General features: G+C 47.7%; 2 protein-coding genes across 4 annotated transcripts in view; one reads left to right on the top strand and one right to left on the bottom strand.

Moving 5' to 3' along the window:
- The window catches only part of zc3h4 (zinc finger CCCH-type containing 4), a 75,151-nt gene extending 63,913 nt beyond the window's left edge, over positions 1–11,238 (top strand). For all 3 annotated transcript variants that reach the window (XM_038785937.1, XM_038785940.1, XM_038785938.1), the window contains exons 11-12: positions 2,099–2,341; positions 4,662–11,238. In XM_038785937.1, coding sequence (XP_038641865.1) covers positions 2,099–2,341; positions 4,662–6,142 — 1,724 coding nt within the window. In that variant the 3' untranslated portion in view covers positions 6,143–11,238. The remainder of the gene's footprint in view (positions 1–2,098; positions 2,342–4,661) is intronic.
- A 4,484-nt stretch (positions 11,239–15,722) lies between these two features.
- LOC119957974 (regulator of microtubule dynamics protein 3-like) overlaps positions 15,723–24,363 on the bottom strand; it is a 70,949-nt gene continuing 62,308 nt past the window's right edge. The window contains exons 12-13 of the mRNA XM_038786219.1: positions 22,603–22,690; positions 15,723–16,196 (exon numbers count right to left, since the gene is read on the bottom strand). Coding sequence (XP_038642147.1) covers positions 16,125–16,196; positions 22,603–22,690 — 160 coding nt within the window. The 3' untranslated portion in view covers positions 15,723–16,124. The remainder of the gene's footprint in view (positions 16,197–22,602; positions 22,691–24,363) is intronic.

Raw genomic sequence — 24,363 nt, 5'->3', positions numbered from 1 at the left:
CCTGTCTTTCGAGTTTTACTCGATTAAAAATACTTTGACAAAGAGTCATCCAGACTCGAAACGTTAGCTCCCTTCTCTCTCCACAGAGGCTGTCAGACCCGCTGAGATTGTCCGGTATTTTCTATTTTTGTTTCACATTCCAGCGCCCACAGTAATTTGCTTTTATCTGACCTTTCTCTTCCTCCTCCGCAGTCAATTCATATTTCAGCTAAGGCAATGAGTTGGAGCATCAACATACACTGTTTAGAGCATTGGGGAATTAGGATTCCACTCGCATTCTTTAAAAAAACAATTTAGAGTACCCAATTCTCATTTTTTTTTCCAATTAAGGGGCAATTTAGCATGGCCAATCCACCTACCCTGCACATCTTTGGGTTGTGTGGGGGGGTGAGACCCATGCAGACAGGGGGAGAATGTGCAGACTCCACACAGACAGTGACCTGGCGGAGGGATCGAACCTGGGACCTCAGCGCCGTGAGGCAGCAGTGCTAACCCACTGCACCACCGTGCTGCCCTCTCCATTCCATTCTTAACCTCTGACCTCTTCCTGCCATTTTCCCTTTGGGAATAAATTATTGGAGGGAGAGTTGCCACAAAATCCTGTGTGGCCCCAGCATATAGTCAAATGAGCACTTTTGGCTCAATTCTAAGAGCAACAGGTTGGTTAATGTGGCCGGTGTGTAGTCTAAGGAGACAATGGAGGGTTTGACGGTTTTCACCCTTCATTTGCTGGTGAATTAGAGATTTTCCACCAACCTCGGTTTCTCGTCACCCCAATAATCATTAAAACAGTATGATTAGTCCAGTTCAATTTTCCGGGGCTACTATTGACAAGAAACTGAACGGGCTAGCCATATAAATACTACGGCTGCCAGAGCAGGACAATAGCTCGGAACTCTGCGGCGAGTAACTCACCTCCTGACCTCCCCCAAAGCCTGGACAGCAGTCACAAGTGTGATGGAGAGGGCAGCACAGCGGCGCAGTGGTTAGCACTGCAGTCTCACAGTGCCGAGGTCCCAGGTTCGATCCCGGCTCTGGGTCACTGTCCTTGTGGAGTTTGCACATTCTCCCCGTGTTTGCGTGGGTTTCGCCCCCACAACACAAAGATGTGCAGGGTAGGTGGATTGAACACGCTAAATTGCCCCTTAATTGAAAAAAATTAATTGGGTACTCTAAATTAAAAAAACCAAGTGTGATGGCATACTCCCCACTTCCCTGGATGTGTGCAGCTCCCACAACACTCAAGCAGCTAAAAGACATGCAGGACAAAGCAGACTGCTTGATTGCTGCCCCTTACACGGTGGCACGATTGCACAATTCCGGCCTTGGGTGACTGTCTGTGTGGAGCTTGCATGTTCTCCCCGTGTCTGTGTGGGTTTCCTCCCACAGCCCAAAGATGTGCAGGTTAGGTGGATTGGCCATGTTAAAATAGACCCGTAATTTAGGCGAGGTTACTGGGATCGGGTAGGGGAGAGGGCCTATATAGGTGCTCTTTCAGAGGGCTGGTGCAGATTAGATGGGCCACATGGCCTCCTTCTGCACTGTAGGGATTCAATAATTCTTCCCCTCCTCCACCGACGCACAGTGGCAGCGATGTACACCATCTACAAGCACTGTAGCAACTCACCAAGGTTCCTAGTCAACACCTTCCAAACCCATGGCCACTACCAACTATAATGACAAGGGCAGCAGGTACCTGGGAACCCCACCTCCTGGAGGTTCCCCTCCAGATCACTTGCCATTCTGACTTGGAAATATTTTGTTGTTCCTTCACTAACACTGGGTCAAAATCTTGGGATTTCCTCCCTAACAGCACTTTGGGGACTGCAACGGTTCAAGACGGCAGCTCACCACCACCTTATGATGGGCAACTAGGGATGGGCAATAAATACTGGCCCAGCCAGCGACGCCCACATCCCCTCAATGAATTCAACAGAAAACAAAAAAATGACTCGATTGAACTGTTACGAATTGAATAGAAATATAAATGTTTATGTTGAAAATGAGCATTTTTTGAGAAGATTTAATGGTATGTGTGAGAATTCAGCCAGTTCCGCAGAAAACAACTTCATCACTCTTTTCCCACTGTTTTTGCCAGGTGACTATGAAGAGATGGACGAAGGCGATGGACAGCCAGTCCCGCTGCCACAGATTGAGGAAATGGAAGGTGCGGAGAATGGAAATGTCTCGTCCAGCCAGAAAGCCAACGTAAATATCCCCGATTTCCTTCCTGCGGCTCAACGGGCACTGTTTCTCCGCATTCAACAAAAGCAGCAGGAGGAGGAGGAGAAGGCAAAGAGAAGAGCAGAGAGCAGCCAGCGGGAGAAGGAAAACGTGGAGGGTGAGTACTGATTCGTCATCGTCAAATAAATACCCCATAATGTTCCCCTGCCAGCCACAATCAAAGTAACAAGCAGAATTTTATTTCCAGTCATCCTTAAATGGTGTGCGATTGTAACTCTCAGTATTTGAAATCTTGTTACAAATCTCCTGAAAATTTCTACCTCGTGTGAACTGCACCGTGCTTTATTCAAACTGAGGTTTAATATTTTAGTTAAATACATCTAACTGGAGACTCCATTCTTTGGGGTTGAGTTTCAAAGAAGTCATCAAAGGCTTTGAGAGGCTATAAGGTGCTGCTCTCCCTAAAGGTGGGCTGCGACACACATTTTTCAAGGAGACCTGTTCCTCCCCAATGTGAACTGCATCTCCTGCCTGACACAGGCCTGTATCAACACCACTGAGCCGATGTTTTTCAACATAAGGGGGAACGGGGAAAAATATTTGGCCCATTAATCCAGACAGATTCTTCCCTTTTTTCCCCCCATACCCCCACCATCACAGAACCCAGCTTTAAAATTCCGTCAGTGGATTTGCCTTCACTGCTTTTCCCAGATGTCGGCGCCACCAGTTAACATTCTGTGTATTTTTACCATCCCCCATCAAGACCAATAACTTTTAAAAAGAGATTAATTTTGCAAAAGACCAACAGCAATAGCCAAAGCACAGATATTGCACTTTTTAAGACTTTTACTGTAACACAAACTAAAACCACCACAGATCAAACATTAATTAACAGGCATCTAAAACCTCAAACTAAAGAAAAAGATATGTTTTGCATTAACTAGCTAACACACCAAAACTATGGCTCACAGAACACACTTTTTATACGCTGTGCTTCTGGCAGATATGTAGCATCAATGGAACAGTCTCAAGTTCACTCCCAGCAATCCAGCAAAGGTTCGCCATTCTCCTCCATGCCAGGTTGAAACATCCAGTGTCCTTCGACTGTTGTTCCACTCCGCCCGTGTTTCAAGAACTTGGCAAGGGACACCTCGATGAATCCCCATTCCTTAAATCTTTGAGAACCCCATCAGTTCTGATTCCTTTCTTTGGAACAGAGACAGAACCCTTAAAAGCATCCTTCTTGGGCTTTTCCTCGAACAGATTTTCCCTGCTTCTCCACAGCAGCAGACTGTGTTCTGAGAGTCGTGCCTTTTACTGCGCAAGGTGCTAGAAAATACAACTCAACAGCTCAGTGTGATTCTCTTTGACTTTCCATCTCAATGACAACCTGAGATACTTCTTAAGACTGTGATCCTTACCAGGAATACACTACTCCCCTTTTCAGAACTTTGTTTTACTTCAAGTTGTTCAAAGGGACTATTTAAAAATTCACCGTCTTGGTGGAGTTCAACATTCATGACCGCATGAAAAGCTTTCTCCAGTTTGAAACCCCGTTCCCTCAAACTAATTTCTGAGATTTAAATTGAAGAAACTGGTACCTTTTTAAAAAAACCTTTCACAATCTTTTTTAAAAATTCATTCATGTGGGCGTCGCTGGCTGGGTCAGCATTTATTGCCCATCCCTAATTGCCCTTGAACTGAGTGGCTTCCATTTGAGGGCAGCACCAGAGAATTTACAGTGCAGAAGGAGGTCATTCGGCCCATCGAGTCTGCACCGGCCCTTGGAAAGAGCACCCTACTAAAGCCCACACCTTCACACTGTCCCTGTAACTCAGTAACCGCACCTAACCTAAAGGCAATTTATCACGGCCAATCCACCAAACCTGCACATCTTTGGACTGTGGGAGGAAACCGGAGCGCCCGGAGAAACCCACGCGCACACGGAGAGAACATGCAGACTCCGCACAGACAGTGACCCAAGCTGGGAATCGAACCTGGGACCCTGGAGCTGTGAAGCACCAGTGCTACCCTTGCACAACCACATTGCTGTGGATCTAGAGTAACGTGTTGGCCAGGCCAGACTAGGTAAAGACGGCAGATTTCTTTCCTGAAAACCAGATGGGTTTTTATGACAATTGACAATGGTTTCATGGTCATCATTAGACTTTTAATTCCAGATTTTTATTGAATTCATATTTCGCCATCTGCTGTGGTGGGATTTGAACCCGGGATCCCGGAGATTTACTCTGGGTCTCTGGATTACTAGTCCAGTGACAATACCACTTCACTACTACCTCCCCCTTATCTGCCTCCTTGTTATTTTACCTTGTATGGGTATACTGGGAGCAGACAAGTAGAGAGACAGGGATTGTATAAAAATTACACAGCAAAGTATGTGAAAAGTTTGTGCTTTTTCTTAACTTTATCGAACTATCACCCTTGCAGTATAAAGTAATGTATTGTGTGTTTTATAGGTGATGGTGATAATTGGTACTCAAGTGATGAAGAGGAAGGTGGAAGTAGTATGAGCTCGATACTAAAAACACTCCGTCAGCAAGCTGCTAGCAAACCTCAAGTGCAAGCCCAGTGGGCGGCACAGAACAACAACGGTAACAGCCAGAGTGTCGCTGATCCACGCCTTCAGAAGGAGAGGCAGCCCAGTGCGAATCGACCCGTGGATCCTCGGATTTCGAGGGATCCCAGGCTTTCTCGAAACACGGAAAACACGTCGGGAAGCTCTGGACCTGATGCAGTTGCTGCAGAAATCTGGACTGGAACTGTGGCGAAAGCAGATACGGTTCACCACACCGTCCCTGCCAATGTAAAACCTCAATCAGTAATCAACGAGGAGGAAGGAGAGAGGATCCTGAGGGACAGGGCTGTCACTATTCCTCTTGATCCGCTGCCAGGTTCTTCCCTCAGGGATCCCAGGTGTCAGCTTAAGCAATTTAGCCATATTAAAATGGACATCTCCCTGGGGAAACCTCATTTTGCTAAAAGTGTCTTGTGGAGTCCGGAGGACCTGATGCCACTGCCTATTCCGAAGCCAGATCCTGTTGCTGTTCCTGTGACCTTCCCAGCATTGGACCCCCGGTTGAACCGTCTGCCGCAAACTGGACCTTTGGACCCCAGGCAGCGCATTGCTGACCCAGTGGTGGAGCCCCCCCAGCCAGCACCAAGTGCTGCCCTGCCGGACCTGGGCTTATTGTCCAGACTATTGAAGAGTGTGGATGCGTCAGCGACCAAGGTGACCGCCCAGAGCGACAAGCCTTCTGACCCCAGGGTGCGAAAGGCACCTGCTGACCCAAGACTGCAGAGGTCCACTGCCGGGCCCCAAACCCCCAGCTCACAATCTGGAAAGTCCGTGGAACAAGCTGAGCCCTCTGTCCCCACCATCGGGAAGGATTTGGGTGCTGGCCTTGCACCATATGATCCTAGGTTGGTTACTGTTGGTGGGAAGGGCGGAGGTGGAGGTGGAGGACAGAGCACTATGCTGAGCGGCATTAGTTTGTATGACCCAAGAACTCAGAGTGCAAATATCAGAAGCGTCGAGCCTTCAGGTGAAGGTAACCTTCAACCTAAATGTTCGGATGCCCTTAAAAGTGGCAGTAAGCCGAAAGAGCCACTGTTTGTACGGAAATCAGCATTGGATCAATCGGAAAGTTCGGAAACTTCCACAAACAGATACAATAGCTACAATCGACCTCGGCCAAAAGCAGCCACTCCCACCGCCCCTTCACAGGAGACGGGTCAGACGGGAGTGCACAGCCTCCCAGTGCCATCTCTCTATGGGCTGGTTCATCCACAGTTCTCTGAGGTGAAGCAGGCCAGTCAATCCGGCTCAGGTAGCCCCTTTGGTGGCAGCAGCCCCCACGAGGATAGCGAGCAGGACGCAACCTCGCTGAAGGACGTTTTTAAAGGTTTTGATCCGACTGCGTCACCATTTTGTCAGTAAATTGTACAGGAACAGTGAATGCTGCATCTAACCGTGTATATTGAACCTCACAGCAGGGGCTGGACACAGCGTTGGGCAACATTTTATCATATTCTTGAACTTTGTAAATTGAATACAGTGCTAAATGTGAATGTGCTTCGAAAGCAGTGATGGAACTCGCTGAGCTGAGGTTCAGTCCGTTCACAAGACCAATATCTGAATGCAACATGCGATTCAGGTTGTTAGTTCAGATCCTTTTAAACAAGCAAAAATGTGCTTTATCCAACTATTGGCTCTTAAGCATTCTTTCTGAAAGTAAAGTCAGTCTGCCCAAAGGCAGGCGCTTGTCTGGGACAAGACACAGCTCCAACTGACGATGGAAAAAATTCACGGAGTAAACCAGATTGGGTTTTCTTTTGGCAGGATTCTGTCTTTTAGAAAAACTGCAGTGTAGTTTGTACAAGTGCACCACTGACATCGAGTGTAGATATAATGGGCAGAATCTTCCAGCCGTTCCCGCCGATGGGATCTTCCAGTCCTGCCAATGGCACACCGCGGCGGGATTCCCGGCGATGTGGATTCAATGGGAAATCCCATTGATAGCAGCGGGGGGTGAGGCGGGAGGGGGCGGGGCAGAAGGTCACACTGCTGGCCAACAACAAGCCCCCTCCTGACTCCGAGGAACAGGCCACACGGGCCACACCAGAGAATCCCGCCCAACATGTTCTGCGTTGAATGGTGTCTTTGTGCAGTGACCCTCCGACACATTCAGATGAGGGCCTTGTTCCGTGGGTTCCAGAATTTATTTTATCCTGCTCCATGTGGGGTGGGGAATAAGGAGGTTGAGAGGCGAGGATACCACATAACCACCATCGTCGTCAGCCTCTGCAACCGCATGTAATCCCAGTCTGTGAGGCAGAAGTCCCAAAAGGATTTCACACGGACGGCTGTGAACCCTCCCAGACATAATCGAAGAACCCTCTCAGAGACGTTGAATGTCTGAAACATGTATTTTGAAAATACAGTCATATTTGTAAATAAACTGTACTCTTGTTAAACGGAGGGAAAGACTATTGAAGAATAAGTTTTAAAAAATTGTTTAAAAAAAGAAGCACCGTGTGCTGCCCTTGGTTCCTGATTCCCTGGAAACGGTGGCAAAAAACTGGCCATTGTTTATGTGCATTCCGAATCGTATCCAAATTGGATACGGGCGTCTTCCAGGTTACCAAGGCTTTCCCAACTCCAAAATTCCACGACATTTCCACAACAGACTCCAAACACTGCACATTAAAGCATTTCTTCTGTGGAGAAATCGTACGCCAGGTGATGTTTTGTTTTACTTTTGTTTTAAATATCTTTATATGGTAAATATGTACAATTGCAGAGAAAAAGGCTACCATTCACACAGTTTTAGGCCTGTTTGTAGCTGTAGCTTACGCACTGAAGAATCAGAGATTGATGGATTAGTGTAGATTAATCTGTGAAGAAAATAAAATGTCTTTTTTTCTGTCAAAGGCTCCCACATTTCCTAAAATCCGGATCAGATGTACAACAGCAAGATCATTTTGTTTTTAACAGTATGTGTAAATATGTAGGGTTTACTGTTAAAATGTAAATTGTAACAGAGTTTCCACAAACACTGCTCTAATTCATTCCAGGGAAAGAGCTAAGTTATTTTTGTACTCATTAACTGTAAGGTGCTTCTGTGCATTGGTGCATCCAATAGCAGTCAGCAAATCTCCGGTTGCAGTGCTGTAAACGTTAGCTGTGCTTCCTCGTCAGAGGGTTGTCAATTTGGCCAAGCTCCCAAACAGATCTGAGCGGGCTAACCACCTGAATCAGCAAGTCATATTTCATATTGCCATGAGTTACTGGGTTGGGGGGGGTGGGGTGCGCACGTTCCTAGAGGACACTGCCAACTCGTCAGCAGAGGTGCGTTAGCGGGCAAACCAGACATTATCTGTCAGTGCCAATGGGTTTGGACTGTGGCCAGGGAATGGATGTGTGTTCACTGCTGGCCTTGCAAGTTGGGACTGCAGGGTTGGTGGGGTGGTGTGACCGTGAGGCCAATTAAAGGCTGTGTGTGTGGCTGAGCCTTGATGGGGTGGGCGGAGGAACATTGTGATAGTTAATTTTGGGTGTACACTCAAAGTACCTGGGGCCAAAGGCTGGTTTGGTTAGTTGACATGTGTTAGAATCTTGTTAGCAATATATATGTATATATATATATACACATATATAGCATAGACAAATGCAATAAGGTATGGATTTAGACCTGACATTAGAATTATAAATAGCCATCTTTGCAACAAGAGGACTGACTGTGGAGTTTACTTGGAAATGAAGCAGTTTACAGTGAGGTAGCTCTATAGCGTGTGGGATAGCAGTGACCATATACAGTTGGCCAAATGGGTTTTTATTACGCATTTAATAAAGCGAATAACCTATGATGTACTCGGGTTGTATAATCAATATTTATTCCACAAAGGTGTAACCATTCAGCACCCAGGGTGAAACAGCTGGCTGAGGTCCCACTGTGCATTCTTCTAAGTTGTGTTTACATTCTGTATGAATTGTACATAATATTTATAATATCTGATATTATATCTGATATTTTGATTATTTAACAGGTAATCCAATATTGACTTTCAGAGGGTGCCATGAAATGCAGGAGCACTGATTGATACCTTTCAAACCTGTCAATCGGGCGCTCAACTCTTTTAATTTTCCCCCAAAAGATTTGTCCTATATCACTAACATTTTGGAGATTGTGTCCTTTTTGATGAGGTGTATTTATATCGTTTATGTACAGGACCTGTATAAATTTCTCCATTTCAAAAAGTGTGTGGAGTGTTTGAGAGGAACTCCTACGATCTCGGACACCCCAGCAATGTCAGCAACCAACCCTTTATTAGAAAGTATCTCCTTTGGCCCGGGCTTGGTCATACCCACACTCTACATCAACTTTTGTTCCAGGACTAGGATGGGCTGATACTTGAAGCACATTTTAGCTTTGTTCAATAAGTATTATCACGTGAAATAATTATGAGAATTATCTTAATTTTATTGATTTTTAAAGTCTGATGTGAAGTCTGATGTTCCTCTTTCAAGATTCATTTGTCTCCTTAACCGATACTCAAAATAGGAAAATGTCCCAAAAAAAAGTTGCTTTGTGAAGTTTGGAAGTTGTCCCCTGTCTGTAAGTGAACATGCACAGTTACAGCGCCACCTTGCCTTTTTGCCAATTATTGCAATGGGAAGCAAGATGTAAATTTTAAACAGCATATCCATTCTGCACTTTCTTTCATCACAAGATCAAAGTTTTAACTCCCAAAGTCTCAAATAGGAAGTGTTGCATTTCAAGAACTTTTAAGTTATGAAAAAAATGGGATATCCAATCCTTTAGACAGGTGGTGTTAGCAGCATAGGGTATACAGGATTGAGAGTTAATGTGTGGTTAGTGATGGGCCTGAAATTTATAACATTGTTCACTGATGACAAATAATATAACCGGCATTTGCCAATCTAGCCAGGACACCAGTTGTGACTCAAGCGAAACCGATGTGTCAGATGCTAATACTTCGCCAAAATAAGTCCAACAGAAATTGAGCTGCAGCTTAATTTTTGGGTTGGCGAAAGTTAAAGCAACTTCTTTCACCACGTGTGGGGCTGAGCTGAAGTCCCGGGGTGCATTCTGTGCAGGATCAGATGGAACAATATAACCTGTGTCCTTCTGACAATATGCGGTGTTGTGGGAGGAGATTGGGGCTGGTGTTTTTAATTCCCTAATTAAGGGTTACTTAAAAGCTAGGTTGGAGCGACATCCATACATTGTCGCTTTTACATTGGACATCAGGGAGGGGATGGATTCATTTGTAAGTTTTAAGCAGGAGTATTGCTATCTCGCCCGTTGTAGCCCTCATATTTCCAGAGGGAGGACAAAGCAAATAGAGCAGAGGGCCAGACCCACATTTTCTGATCAAGGGTGAATCTAAATTTAAGTTAGTCTTTTGCACAGCGGTATCATCACTTTAAATCGGTTCGAACCTAATTTAGATCCATTTTTGGATGGTCGGGCAGCGTGCAATGCGTTTGTGTAGACATCTTGATCTGGTTTCTACTGCAGAAGCATTTTTAGAAATGTATGCTCGGATTGGGATTATTCAAAGGATTTGAGGTTAGGACAGATGAAGTGTCTTTGTCAGGGTCTGCTTTGTATCGAAATTCCGTCATTTATTTCATCTAACCCTTGAAAGTAAAAGTGTTAAAATAGTGCTATGTGATTGAAAAGGATTTCCATCCAGTGAGGTTTGTTGGATTATAATCCTTGATGTACACAGAATGGAAACCTCACGGTCAGGGGATTTGAATCCACTTGGGTGACTTGACATTTATTAAACAGCAGTTTAGCACATCAAATTGAACCCGTTTGTAACTGGTTTATACCGACTGCACTGTATTTTGGGGCGCAAATTCTATAAGGATTTAAATAGATTCAGGTGGTTCCTCCGACGTGGCTCACAGAAGTCCTGACTCAGATCGATCCAGATCTCCCTGGTACACTGGATTCTTTATTGCTGGGTCGGTTATTAGATAAATTTGATTGATGTTAAAGCTGCGTTTTAATGGTTTGCCCAATGTATGTACGATTCACCCAATCAACCCTCATTCAGGCCAAATGCACTGATTCCTATTCAGCTAACATGGCCAGAAAACACAGCTAACAAGTTACGACACTTTGCTATTGACTAGTGGCAGCTAAAAACACCACAGGAGATACACAACATACGGTAAGGTGTTGCCTCATGCTGGGTCCAGTCCCTTCACACAACCCCCCCTCTCCCCCCAACCTGTTTTCCTCGTGTAAAATAAGAAACCAGTCTTTGTATTTAACGGTCTTCGAAATGATCATATTAATTAGTTCAATCTATGTGTATCTTCCTTTAAATAAAAAGATGCTATTTGAAGATGGGGGATATGCTGAAGTGTTACTTTGCACCCTTAAACATCAAAATCACTTGTCGGTTGTGATAGGTAGATTGTATTGTCATGTATCCTTCATCGGCTTTTTAACCAACCTAATAAAAAGTGCAGTATTGATATTTTATTATTGGTGATGGGTGTGTCAACTTGGTCTTTTTTGAGGGTGCGATGGGTTCGATGCTGGTAGGATAAATGACTCATATTCTCGGCTATGTGGTGACCATTGCTGGAAAGCGGAGAGGTTAAACATGGATTGAGGACAGCACCAAGCTCTGGCGTGACTCCTCCCGTGCCTCAGTCTCTCAGGCAAGGAGCTGGAGGGCTAGCCAGTGGAGTTGAGTAAGGGTGGGTGTGATAGGAGTCAATTGAAAAATATAAACCGAGAGCCTGGGTGCTGTCAACCTCGCTGGGGTTCAATTCACTGAAACGCCGGCAGTGGGGAGGATTGGGATGGGTGATGGAGTTGAAGAGATGTTGGGGTGTATTCTCCGGTCCCCCAGCTGCTTGTTTCTCGGCGGCGGGATCCTACCTTCCCGGAGCTGGTCTATGGGATTTCCCATGAAGCCACCCCACGGTATGTGGGGTGGGGTTGGGGTGGGGGTGGGTGGGGGGGATGCTGCCAGCAGGAAAAGTGAATCGCAACGGCCGGCCAGTTGTTCATCCATCCCAGCCATGGAGTGAAAGTCTGTGCAGATGGGAAGGTTCTTTTGTGGACGAGACTATGACAGTTCCCCAAATCAACCTGGCTCAGATCGGACAGGTAATGGAAGCTGATTCCATGAAAGGATGTTGGAGAGGTCCCCGAGACTGAGGAACCTGGAGGGTAATGACGGGAAACGGGATTGTGGGACCAAGCAGGATTGCTCTTTCAAAGAACCAACAGAGGCACAATGGGAAGAATATTGCACAGTTGTGGCCCGGTGTCAGCAGCTGTGCAAATGAAACATCTCGTATACTGGACCTGGAATGTTTAAATACTACCGACTGTGTGAATGAAATTGTCTCATTCTCCAGCACTGACCTCGATCAGCATGTCGAGTAACTTCCATGACCAGAAATCACTGGGTTCTTGTCTGTAAATAAAATCCTGTTACCTACAAATTTATTTCTCTCCTTGATAAATATGAAAATTCTCTGTAATTTGAATCATAGAATAGTTGATATTGAGTGAATTGTTTCACACCGCCTGTCCACAATTTTAATATGATCCATTCGGGGCAGCATGGTGGTTAGCATCAATGCTTCACAGCTCCAGGGTCCCCGGTTCGATTCCCGGCTGGGTCACTGTCTGTGTGGAGTCTGCACGTCCTCCCCGTGTGTGCGTGGGTTTCCTCTGGGTGCTCCGGTTTCCTCCCACAGTCCAAAGATGTGCAGGTTAGGTGGATTGGCCATGCTAAATTGCCCTTAGTGTCCTAAAAAAAATAATGTTAATGGGGGTTGTTGGGTTACGGGTATAGGGTGGATACGTGGGTTTGAGTAGGGTGATCATTGCTCGGCACAACATTGAGAGCTGAAGGGCCTGTTCTGTGCTGTACTGTTCTAATTCTAATTCATTCCTCCCATCACGCTGCAATCATTGTTGTATTATTTCCAATTTCAAAAGCACACAGTTTAAGACTTTGTTTATGGCTGTATTCATGACATGTACACACTCTACACTCAACAATTTACAAGTTGGAAGCAAGTATTGCTTAAAATACTTCCATCTGTTCCAAATCTGCCTGATGTTTCAGTGAATCGTTTGTACCCCATCCCGTTGAGGCTGCTGATGTGATACCTCCAATGGGGGGGAAGCTCCGGGTATTCCCCGGAGAGGAATTCAGACAAAACTAAAAAAAAATGATGTTGAGAAGTTACATTCCAGGAATCTCTGCTGAGGACGGGACGTGCAGCAGGGGGTGTGGTGTGGGGGTGTAATAGCTCTCGATTGGCCTTAGTAGAAAGGAGGGAGTCTGAAAGCAGGAAATTATAGGCTTGTTTTTATCATTAAGGAAATGATCATACAGAGTAACTTCATTGCAGTGTTATTAAAAATATATAAATTTAGAGTATCCAATTCCTTTTTTCCAATTAAGGGGCAATTTAGCATGGCCAATCCACCTACCCTGCGCATCTTTGGGTTGTGGGGGTGAAACCCACGTAAATGGGGAGAAAGAGGCTGGTTTAGCACAGGGCTAAATCGCTGGCTTTGAAAGCAGACCAAGGCAGACCAGCAGCACAGTTCAATTCCCGTACCAGCCTCCCCGAATGTGGCTTTTCACTAACTTTTGAAGCCTACTTGTGACAAGCGATTTTCATTTCCATGTGCAAACTCCACATGGACATGACCCATAGCCAGGATCGAACCTGGGACCTCAGCGCCGTGAGGCTGCAGGGCTAACCTACTGCGCCACCGTGCTGCCCGTTCATTGCAGTGTTAATGTAAGTCTACTTGTGATACTAATAAAGATTATTATTAACGTGTCCCCCACCGCGCATTTTCCAGTGGCGGAGCCAGCTTGCCTTGCCAGCGGCAGGACCTTTTGTTCCTGCCAAAGTCTACAATTGTTGTTTGGCTCTCCCGCCTCGTCGTCCAGGGGACCTCGTCAAGGGAGAGGGGGATGTCGCCTTTGGCAGAACCGGAAGATCCCACCAGCGGGATGGGTGGGAAAATCATGGTTTTACAGAAGGGAAATCGTGTTTGACAAATTTAGTGTAAATATAAGCCTACTTGCGACACTAATAAAGATTATCAAGATTATTAATTATTATTAATGCCTTAAACTAATTAATTATTATTAATTAAAAAGATGGAAGTATGGAATTGTGCAGATCACATGGGTACATAGTTGAAAGCTTAATTCGGGTCAGATATGACACCAAGGTTGCTGAACAGCCCTGTTCAGCCTCAGGCCTGCAGGGGTCGATGGCGAGGGAGCCGTGTTTGTAGCAGGGACTCGATAAAATAGGTTCAACCCAATACTGGATGTCTGGTAAGCAGTCTGGTCATTTCAAGACAGTGGAGGAGTGGGAGAGGAGGATGTCATCTGTGCACATGTAGAAAGTGATGTTGTGTTCATAGAATCTCTACAGTGCAGAAGGAAGCCAATTGAGTCTGCACCAACCCTTCAAAAGACCACCATACCGAGGCCCACACCCCCTGGTCTAATCCCTTAACCCCACCTAACGCTTTGGACATTAAGGGACAATTTATCGTGGCCAATCCACCTGACTTACACATCTTTGGACTGAGAGGGGAAACTGGAGCACCCGGAGGAAACCCACGCAGACACGGGGAGAACGTGCAGACTCCGCAGTCACCTGAGGCCGAACACAGGTCCCTGCCTCTATGAGGCAGCAGTGCTAACCACTGTGCCACCTTGCTACCCAGTGTGTTTACAGATGTTATTGTGAGGGGCAGCATAGGAGGGCGCCAAGGATCATCCTTGGGAGACACCAGATGTAATAGCATGGAAGCGAATCAAAAAGCCATCGATGACAATTCTCTGGTGATGGACAGAATAAGAATGAAACTCGGTGCAATTGTACCCAGCTGGGTAATGGAGATCTTTGGTGGAGCATGGGCTGATCATCTGTGACAGAAGCTGCACACTGTTCGAGAGGTGTGAGACAGATTCATTAGACTCTAATTTTTGTGTATCTGTGATGCCAAGGGTTGCCGTAAGGTTTAATCACATGACCTTCCAGGCCCAAGTGCCTCTCTTGGTCAAAGAGCCCTAAAAGTGTTGCTATACCCCCACAGAGGTATAGCGAGGAATGAGGACGATCCGATTCCCCATGTCCTCCACACAATATGATCTTTCCCAGTAGCGGGGGCGGTGCTTCTCCTTAACAAGTAGAGCCCTCACTCGTATAAAAACCCTAACCAGACCTCGGTGCAGATCAGGGAGGGAGACCCTTCAGGGAGTGTTATTATTTTAAAAATGTATTTACTCTTAAAATAAATTTAGGACATCCGATTCTCTTTTTTTCCCAATTAAGGGGCAATTTAACTTGGCCAATCCACCTACCCTCCACATCTTTTTGGATTGTGGGGGTGAAACCCACGCAGACACGGGGAAAATGTGCAAACTCCACAGGGTCACTGACCCAGGGCCTTTTGCGCCTTGAGGCAGCAGTGCTAACCACTGTGCCACCCCTTTTGATTGTATTATTAATAATCTTTATCGTTTTCTACCTGCTGTTTCATGTGTGCTGATTTGGCAGATTTAACACGCGTCCAAAGAGAAGAAATACATTTCTAACACATGCATGTTCCTCCCCCCCCCCCCCCCCCCCCCCCCCTTCACGGCCATGCCCAAGAAATAAGTCTTTAATTCCTGGTGCCGTCAGGACAGTCTGAAGCAGCGGCGATGCCAGCCGTTTCAAGAAGGCGGAGACAATTCCAGTGTTGAGTGCTGCTGTTGGATGGAGATCGTGCGCGTGCAGTTGGCTGTGCTTCTCTGCAGTAGAATCATACAGCACAGAGGGGTATTATTTGGCTCGTTGTGTCTGAACTGGTAAAGTCTCACTGCTTGGCTGCTGGAGGCTGTGCGATAGAAAACTCACAAACCTCGTGAGAGCAACTGAAACCTCCAGCTGACTCCTACTTGCACCACGGAACAAACAAACGCTCTAGTTTTAGTACAACCTGTTTATTACATTTCAAGAATTCCTATTAAACTAAAACAATTTGTGAATTAAATGAAACACCGGCCAAGTTCGATTATACACAGGAGCTAAAATTCACTGCAAAATGAATTCCTTCCATATTACCTGCTGCCTGAGTCAAAAACAATTTGAATATTTATTATTCCCCTGTCCGTGCATATTGGGAGCCAAAGCATGTTCCTTTGCTGACGGAGTTGTCCACGAGCGAATGGGGAGTTCTTGGGGAGAGGGATAATAAATTGCTTTTTAAGCAATCTCATTATTTATATAATGCTCAAGTACTGTTTGATTTTATCGTTAACCATTGCGGTGGTAGGATGTTGGGGTCTGTGGCACTGGTAGCTCACGGTCACACCAGTGGGTCAACCAGTCAGTCCTTGGTTGGTTCGTCCGGCGCCTCTCCTCTCCAGTCTTGCAAATCTTTGTCCTCACCAGCTTCATCCTGAGAGGGGAGGAGGCAACGACACAGTCAGATTCAACGGCTTGTTCACCAATTGAACACTGTTAAGTTGTCTTGAAAGCAAATCTGATCTCATTATTCTTTTTAAAAAAAAATGTATTTTATTACAAACATGCATCAAAACAGGTTACAGCGGGGTCAGCGATATAGTCGGGTTTCTCAGTCTGGGGGTCAGCGATATAGTCGGGTTTCTCAGTCTGGGGGTCAGCGATATAGTCGGGTTTCTCAGTCTGGGGGTCAGCGATATGGTCGGGTTTCTCAGTCTGGGGGTCAGCGATATGGTCGGGTTTCTCAGTCTGGGGGTCAGCGACATAGTCGGGTTTCTCAGTCTGGGGGTCAGTGATATGGTCGGGTTTCTGAGACTGGGGGTCAGCGATATAGTCGGGTTTCTCAGTCTGGGGGTCAGCGATATAGTCGGGTTTCTCAGTCTGGGGGTCAGCGATATAGTCGGGTTTCTCAGTCTGGGGGTCAGCGATATAGTCGGGTTTCTCAGTCTGGGGGTCAGCGATATAGTCGGGTTTCTCAGTCTGGGGGTCAGCGATATAGACGGGTTTCTCAGTCTGGGAGTCAGCGATATAGTCTGGTTTCTCAGTCTGGGGGTCAGCGATATGGTCGGGTTTCTCAGTCTGGGGGTCAGCAATATGGTCGGGTTTCTGAGTCTGGGGGGTCAGCGATATGGTCGGGTTTCTGAGTCTGGGGGGTCAGCGATATGGTCGGGTTTCTCAGTCTGGGGGTCAGCGATATGGTCAGGTTTCTCAGTCTGGGGGTCAGCGATATAGTCGGGTTTCTCAGTCTGGGGGTCAGCGATATGGTCGGGTTTCTCAGTCTGGGGGTCAGCGATATGGTCGGGTTTCTCAGTCTGGGGGTCAGCGATATGGTCGGGTTTCTCAGTCTGGGGGTCAGCGATATGGTCGGGTTTCTGAGTCTGGGGGTCAGCGAAATGGTCGGGTTTCTGAGTCTGGGGGGTCAGCGATTTGGTCGGGTTTCTCAGTCTGGGGGTCAGCGATATAGTCGGGTTTCTCTGGGGATCAGCGATATGGTCGGGTTTCTCTGGGGGTCAGCGATATGGTCGTGTTTCTCAGTCTGGGGGTCAGCGATATGGTCGGGTTTCTCAGTCTGGGGGTCAGCAATATGGTCGGGTTTCTCAGTCTGGGGATCATCAATATGGTCGGGTTTCTCTGGGAGTCAGCGATATGGTCGGGTTTCTCATTTTAAAAATAATGTATTTTATTACAAACATGCATCAAAACAGGTTACAGCGGGGTCAGCGATATAGTCGGGTTTCTCAGTCTGGGGGTCAGCGATAGGGTCGGGTTTCTCTGGGGGTCAGCGATATGGTCGGGTTTCTCTGGGGGTCAGCAATATGATCGGGTTTCTCAGTCTGGGGGTCAGCGATATGGTCGGGTTTCTCAGTCTGGGGGTCAGCGATATAGTCGGGTTTCTCAGTCTGGGGGTCAGCGATATAGTCGGGTTTCTCAGTCTGGGGGTCAGCGATATAGTCGGGTTTCTCAGTCTGGGGGTCAGCGATATAGTCGAGTTTCTCAGTCTGGGGGTCAGCGATATAGTCGGGTTTCTCAGTCTGGGGGTCAGCGATATGGTCGGGTTTCTCTGGGGGTCAGCGATATGGTCGGGTTTCTCTGGGGGTCAGCGATATGGTCGGGTTTCTCAATCTGGGCGTTAGCGATATGGTCGGGTTTCTCTGGGGGTCAGCGATATGGTCGTGTTTCTCAGTCTGGGGGTCAGCGATATGGTCGTGTTTCTCAGTCTGGTGGTCAGCGATATGGTCGGGTTTCTCTGGGGGTCAGCGATATGGCCGGGTTTCTCTGGGGGTCAGCGATATGGTCGGGTTTCTCTGGGAGTCAGCGATATGGTCGGGTTTCTCAATCTGGGGGTCAGCGATATGGTTGAGTTTCTCAGTCTGGGGATCATCAATATGGTCGGGATTCTCTGGGGGTCAGCGATATGGTCGGGTTTCTCAGTCTGGGGGTCAGCGATATGGTCGGGTTTCTCAGTCTGGGGGTCAGCGATATGGTCGGGTTTCTCTGGGGGTCAGTGATATGGTCGGGTTTCTCTGGGGGTCAGCGATATGGTCGGGTTTCTCTGGGAGTCAGCGATATGGTCGGGTTTCTCTGGGGGTCAGCGATATGGTCGGGTTTCTCAGTCCGGGGATCAGCGATATGGTCGGGTTTCTCTGGGGGTCAGCGATATGGTCGGGTTTCTCTGGGGGTCAGCGATATGGTCGGGTTTCTCTGGGGGTCAGCGATATGGTCGGGTTTCTCTGGGGGTCAGCGGTATGGTCGGGTTTCTCTGGGGGTCAGCGATATGGTCGGGTTTCTCTGGGGGTCAGCGATATGGTCGGGTTTCTCTGGGGGTCAGCGGTATGGTCGGGTTTCTCTGGGGGTCAGCGATATGGTCGTGTTTCTCAGTCTGGGGGTCAGCGATATGGTCGGGTTTCTCAATCTGGGGGTCAGCGATATGGTCGGGTTTCTCAATCTGGTGATCAGCGATATGGTCGGGTTTCTCCGGGGGTCAGCGATATGGTTGGGTTTCTCTGGGGGTCAGCGATATGGTCGGGTTTCTCAGTCTGGGGATCAGTATGTGGTCGGGTTTCTCAATCTGGTGATCAGCGATATGGTCGGGTTTCTCTGGGAGTCAGCGATATGGTCGTGTTTCTCAGTCTGGGGGTCAGCGATATGGTCGGGTTTCTCAGTCTGGGGGTCAGCGGTATGGTCGTGTTTCTCAGTCTGGGGGTCAGCGATATGGTCGGGTTTCTCAGTCTGGGGGTCAGCGATATGGTCGTGTTTCTCAGTCTGGGGATCAGCGATATGTTCGGGTTTCTCAGTCTGGGGGTCAGCGATATGGTCGTGTTTCTCAGTCTGGGGGTCAGCGATATGGGCGTGTTTCTCAGTCTAGGGGTCAGCGATATGGTCGGGTTTCTCTGGGGGTCAGCGATATGGTCGGGTTTCTGAGTCTGGGGGGTCAGCGATATGGTCGGGTTTCTCTGGGGGTCAGCGATATGGTCGGGTTTCTCTGGGGGTCAGCGATATGGTCGGGTTTCTCTGGGGGTCAGCGATATGGTCGGGTTTCTGAGTCTGGGGGGTCAGCGATATGGTCGGGTTTCTCTGGGGGTCAGCGATATGGTCGGGTTTCTCTGGGGGTCAGCGATATGGTCTGGTTTCTCAGTCTGGGGATCATCAATATGGTCGGGATTCTCTGGGGGTCAGCGATATGGTCGGGTTTCTCTGGGGGTCAGCGATATGGTCGGGTTTCTCTGGGGGTCAGCGATATGGTCGGGTTTCTCAGTCTGGGGGTCAGCGATATGGTCGGGTTTCTCAATCTGGTGATCAGCGATATGGTCGGGTTTCTCTGGGGGTCAGCGATATGGTCGTGTTTCTCAGTCTAGGGGTCAGCGATATGGTCGGGTTTCTCTGGGGGTCAGCGATATGGTCGTGTTTCTCAGTCTGGGGGTCAGCGATATGGTCGGGTTTCTCAGTCTGGGGGTCAGCGATATGGTCGTGTTTCTCAGTCTGGGGGTCAGCGATATGGTCGTGTTTCTCAGTCTGGGGGTCAGCGATATGGGCGTGTTTCTCAGTCTAGGGGTCAGCGATATGGTCGGGTTTCTCAGTCTGGGGGGTCAGCGATATGGTCGGGTTTCTCAATCTGGGGGTCAGCGATATGGTCGGGTTTCTCAATCTGGGGGTCAGCGATATGGTCGGGTTTCTCAATCTGGGGGTCAGCAATATGGTCGTGTTTCTCAGTCTGGGGGTCAGTGATATGGTCATGTTTCTCAGTCTGGTAAAAATCAAGTTCGCTCTGAGAGGATCAATACTGGAATTCGCCGGAAGTTGGCAGCCGTTCATCGATTTCTTCAATTTTGAACGTCAGCGGTAAGGGGGGAAAGGGAAAAGGGGGAGGGGAGGAAAACAGGAGGCATGGCGATGTTAAATAAGGACAGGGAACTTAATATACAGGGACAATGCGGGAGAAGTTGGGAACATGGTTTATTGTTGTTCTTTTAGGGGTTTTATTGTGCACGGCCCATGCAGTTGTTTTAGAAATGTCAATATGTTAAATCGTGAAAATTACAAATGCTTCAATAAAATATTTTCTGAAAAAAAATAGGTTACAGCGAACAAACACCCCAGGAAACATGCTTCCCAACAATCAACTATGCAGTCTACAGATTTTTTTCCCCTTTATCACCTCCCTTACCCGCGACGAACAGCCGCTCAAACACGGTCACAAACATCCCCCACCTCTCCTCAAACCCCCCCGAACAGCCCCTTAACTCATACTTTATCATCTCTAATCACAGGAAGTCGTACAGGTCACCCAACCAAGCCGCTACCCCAGTAGCGATGCCGACCGCCACTCCAGTAAAATTGGCCGCCGTGCAAGCAGAGAGGCGAAGGCCACGACATCGGCCTTCCTCCTCTCCATGAGTTCCAGCTTCTCTGAAACCCCAAATATCGCCACCAAAGGGTCCGGTCCACCTCCTCCTCCAAGACTAAGACTGCGAACACTCCCGTCCAGAATCTTCCCAATTTTTCGCAATCCCAAAACATGTGCGCGTGATTCGCTGGCCCCTGCCCACACCTCACACGACACCCTGAAAGAATCCACTCATTCTCGCCCGAGTCATATGCAACCTGTGCACCACCTTAAACTGTATCAGGCTCATCCTTGTACAAGAGGAGGTCCCGTTTACCCTATGCAGTGCCTCACTCCATGCTCCTCAATTGATTACCCCTCCCAACTCCGCTTCCCATTTCTCCTTGATCTTCACCACCTGCTCCTTCAGCCACTAGTATATATCCCCAATTCTTCCCTCCCCTTCCACATTGGATCTCATTATTCTCATCTCTACTGTTGCGTTATGCTGAGTGCCTTGCTATAGACTGCGAGGGTGATTGGAATTTGGGACAACTTTCTTGGGAGCTTTGCTGTGCACCAATTGTCTGAAGCACCTCCTGCATTACCGCAGTGACATACTCTGAAAATGGCTGTAAAGTGTTTTGGGATTTCTGGTGGACTTGAAAATAAATACATAAGTAAAAATCTTTGTTTATTTTCCTTTTACTGCTTGGAACAGGGGAAGAGTATGTCTTCTTGTTCATTAGAAACATTTGAGATATCTTTCATGGTTAGCCAGAGCTGATTTGCAACCAGTCTGAACTCAATAAAGCCGATTTCTTGCACTCTTTTACTTAATTAGGTTTGAGAACCTTAATGTTGAAGTGCCCATTACATGGTGTAAGAGCAAAACACAGCTCATGCCAAAAATCTGGAACACAAAATGCTGGGAATACTCAGCAGATCTGGCAACATCTGTGCAGAGAGAGAAACAGAGTTAACGTTTCCAGTCAAATATGTCATAAAGCATTAACTTTTCTCTCTCCACAGACCAGCTGAATATTTCCATCACTTTCTGCTTTTATGCCATAACTTAGCTGTGCGAAGCCAAACGTCGATGCAAGGGAATGTGTACATCTACAGTGGGATTCTCCGTCGGCGGCATCCTCCACTTCGCCGGCAGCACACTCACGCCCGTGGGTTTCCCGACGACGCGGAGGTGGCCACAGTGGGAAACCTCACTGGCCGGCTGCCGGAATGGAGTATCCCGCTCCTGATATTTAATGTCCGAGAGGTGATCTACTAAAGATACCATGGAACATACCATTGAACCAACATTGCAGTGATATCGAGGACACGGAGGTGTTAAGGATACATAGAAAGACATTCAAATTCAGGAGGAGAATGGATCTCCTCTCCTCCCTGCCTAGCCATGTTTCCCTAAAATCTCTGAATGCTGCTGCTGAGGGAATGTCAGGTGGTCAGAACCGAAAAGGCACTGGGAAAGGGCACTGACAGACTAATTGCTCATGCACAACTTGTCAAAAAGATCAACTAAAAACAATAGGCTGAAGATTTGGAAGTAGATTTGCATTCACAGAAGTCCTATTGCAACAGAATTGGGGACTCAGAGCTTAACTGAATCAATTAAATACCACATCTGATCCTTTCAGTCCAACAGAATTAATGAAGGGAAGGAGATAATGAAAGCTCTGATTACAATGAGGGTTAAAAACCAGGTAAAGAGTTGGGTTCTGATTCCTCAGCAACTCGGCCCCAACCACGAGTTGGGTTCTGATTTCCTCCCCCTCGCTGCGAGTTGGGTTCTGATTTTCTCTCCCTCGCCGTGAGTTGGGTTCTTATTTTCTCTCCCTCGCTGCGCGTTGGGTTCTGATTTCCTTTCCCTCGCTGCGAGTTGGATTTGGATTTCCTCCCCCTCACCACGAGTTGGGTTCTGATTTCCTCCCCCTCACCGCGAGTTGGGTTCTGATTTCCTCCCCCTCACTGGAATGATTAGTGAAATGATATTTCTCACCTGTTGGTCGGATTCGCTCTCCGTGTCTGCTCTTTGGGCTGTATCAGACACACTGACGTTGCATTCATTTGTGTATGTCATGCGGTAACTGTTGAAATTTGGAAGATATTCATAGTTACCATAAGTTATAGATAGCCTCGTGGGTTGATAGTTCAAATCCCATTCTGACTCTGAAACCTGGCAATGCCTGGGCTGGCATCAGTAAATGACCAGAGAAGGACCGGAGCCTGTTCCACCTTATTGGTGTGGCTGACATGTAACCCCAATTTCACATGTGGTGGATATTAAATAACGTAAGGGGAACTAAGGGTGGTGTTGCCCACATTCCAAGATCACACAATTGGAGGAAGTCCAGAAAAGATTTCATAGAATCATAGAATTTACAGCGCTGAAGGAGGCCATTCAGCCCATCGAGTCTGTACCGGCCCTTGGAAAAAGCACCCTACCTAAGCCCATACCTCCACCCCATCCGCATAACCCCACCCAACCTTTTTGGACACTAAGGGGCAATTTATCACGGCCAATCCACCTTTCCTGCATATTTTTGGACAGTGGGAGGAAACCGGAGGAAACCCATACAGACACGGGAGAAAGTGCAAACATTGCACAGATAGTGACCCAAGCCGGGAATAGAACCTGGGACCCTGGAGCTGTGAAGCATCTGTGCCAACCACTGTGCTTACCGTGCTGCCCAGGTTCACGATGTTGATCCCGGGTATGGAGGGATTTTCTTATGAGGAGAGGTTGAGTAGGTTGGGCCTGTACTCATTGGAGTTTAGAAGAATGAGAGGCGACCTTATTGAGACGTATCGGATTATCAGGGGGTTTGACAGGGTTGATGCTGAGAGGTTGTTTCCCCTTGTGGGAGAGTCTAGGACCAGAGGGCAGAATCTCAGAGTGAGGGGTTACGATTACCCACATAAGACAGGGATGAGGAGGAATTTCTTCTCTTGGAGGGCAGTGAATCTTGGAATTCTTTACCACAGAGAGCTGTAGAGGCCGGGTCGTTAAGTATGTTCAAGGCTGACTTCCGGTGGTGGCCATGGAGTGTGTGGTCGCACATTTGGTGGCTCCTGCTCAAGGCGGATTTTTTGCAACTTTCTCCTGCCCGAAGGGTGTTGAATTTGAGGGCAAACGGTATAGGTGTGCCTGGGGAAGGTAACACTCCTCTGGTGTGGCTGGTGGATGGACCCGTGGAAAAGGTATGGTGCAAGGAAGAAAAGGCAGGTGGAGCAGGAGCGTCTTCGTGGTGAGCCACAGGCAAAGGTGGCGGAAGAGAAGGGGGCTGCACAGCCAGCCCAGTGGTCAACGGAGCAGTTGGCAGAGTTCCTGAATGATAAGTTTTGGCAGGAGAGGGAAGTGGTCCTGGAAGACCTGGCCAAGGTGGTGAAACCGCTCAGATCTGGGATCGTGCAAGTGGAGTAGAGGCTCGAGTCCCGGGGCCGAGCAATCCAGAAAGTGGAGGAGACGGTGGGGGACCACGGGGAGCAGCTGGCCTCGTTGGTGGTGGAAGTGGGTGTGATGCGGGAGACCCAGAATCGGCTGAGGGAGAAGGTGGAGGATCTAGAGAATCGCTCCAGGAGGCAACATTTAAGCATTAGAACATAGAACAGTACAGCACAGAACAGGCCCCTCGATGTTGTGCCGAACAATGATCACCCTACTTTAAACCCACGTAACCCGTATACCCGTAACCCAACAATCCCCCCATTAACCTTACACTAAGGGCAATTTAGCATGGCCAATCCACCTAACCCACAC

The sequence above is a fragment of the Scyliorhinus canicula genome, chromosome 27, assembly GCF_902713615.1.
Source record: "Scyliorhinus canicula chromosome 27, sScyCan1.1, whole genome shotgun sequence".
Classification (NCBI taxonomy): Eukaryota; Metazoa; Chordata; class Chondrichthyes; order Carcharhiniformes; family Scyliorhinidae; genus Scyliorhinus; species Scyliorhinus canicula.
The sequence above is the reverse complement of the archived record's forward strand: the minus strand, read 5'-3'. Positions and strand labels throughout refer to the sequence as shown.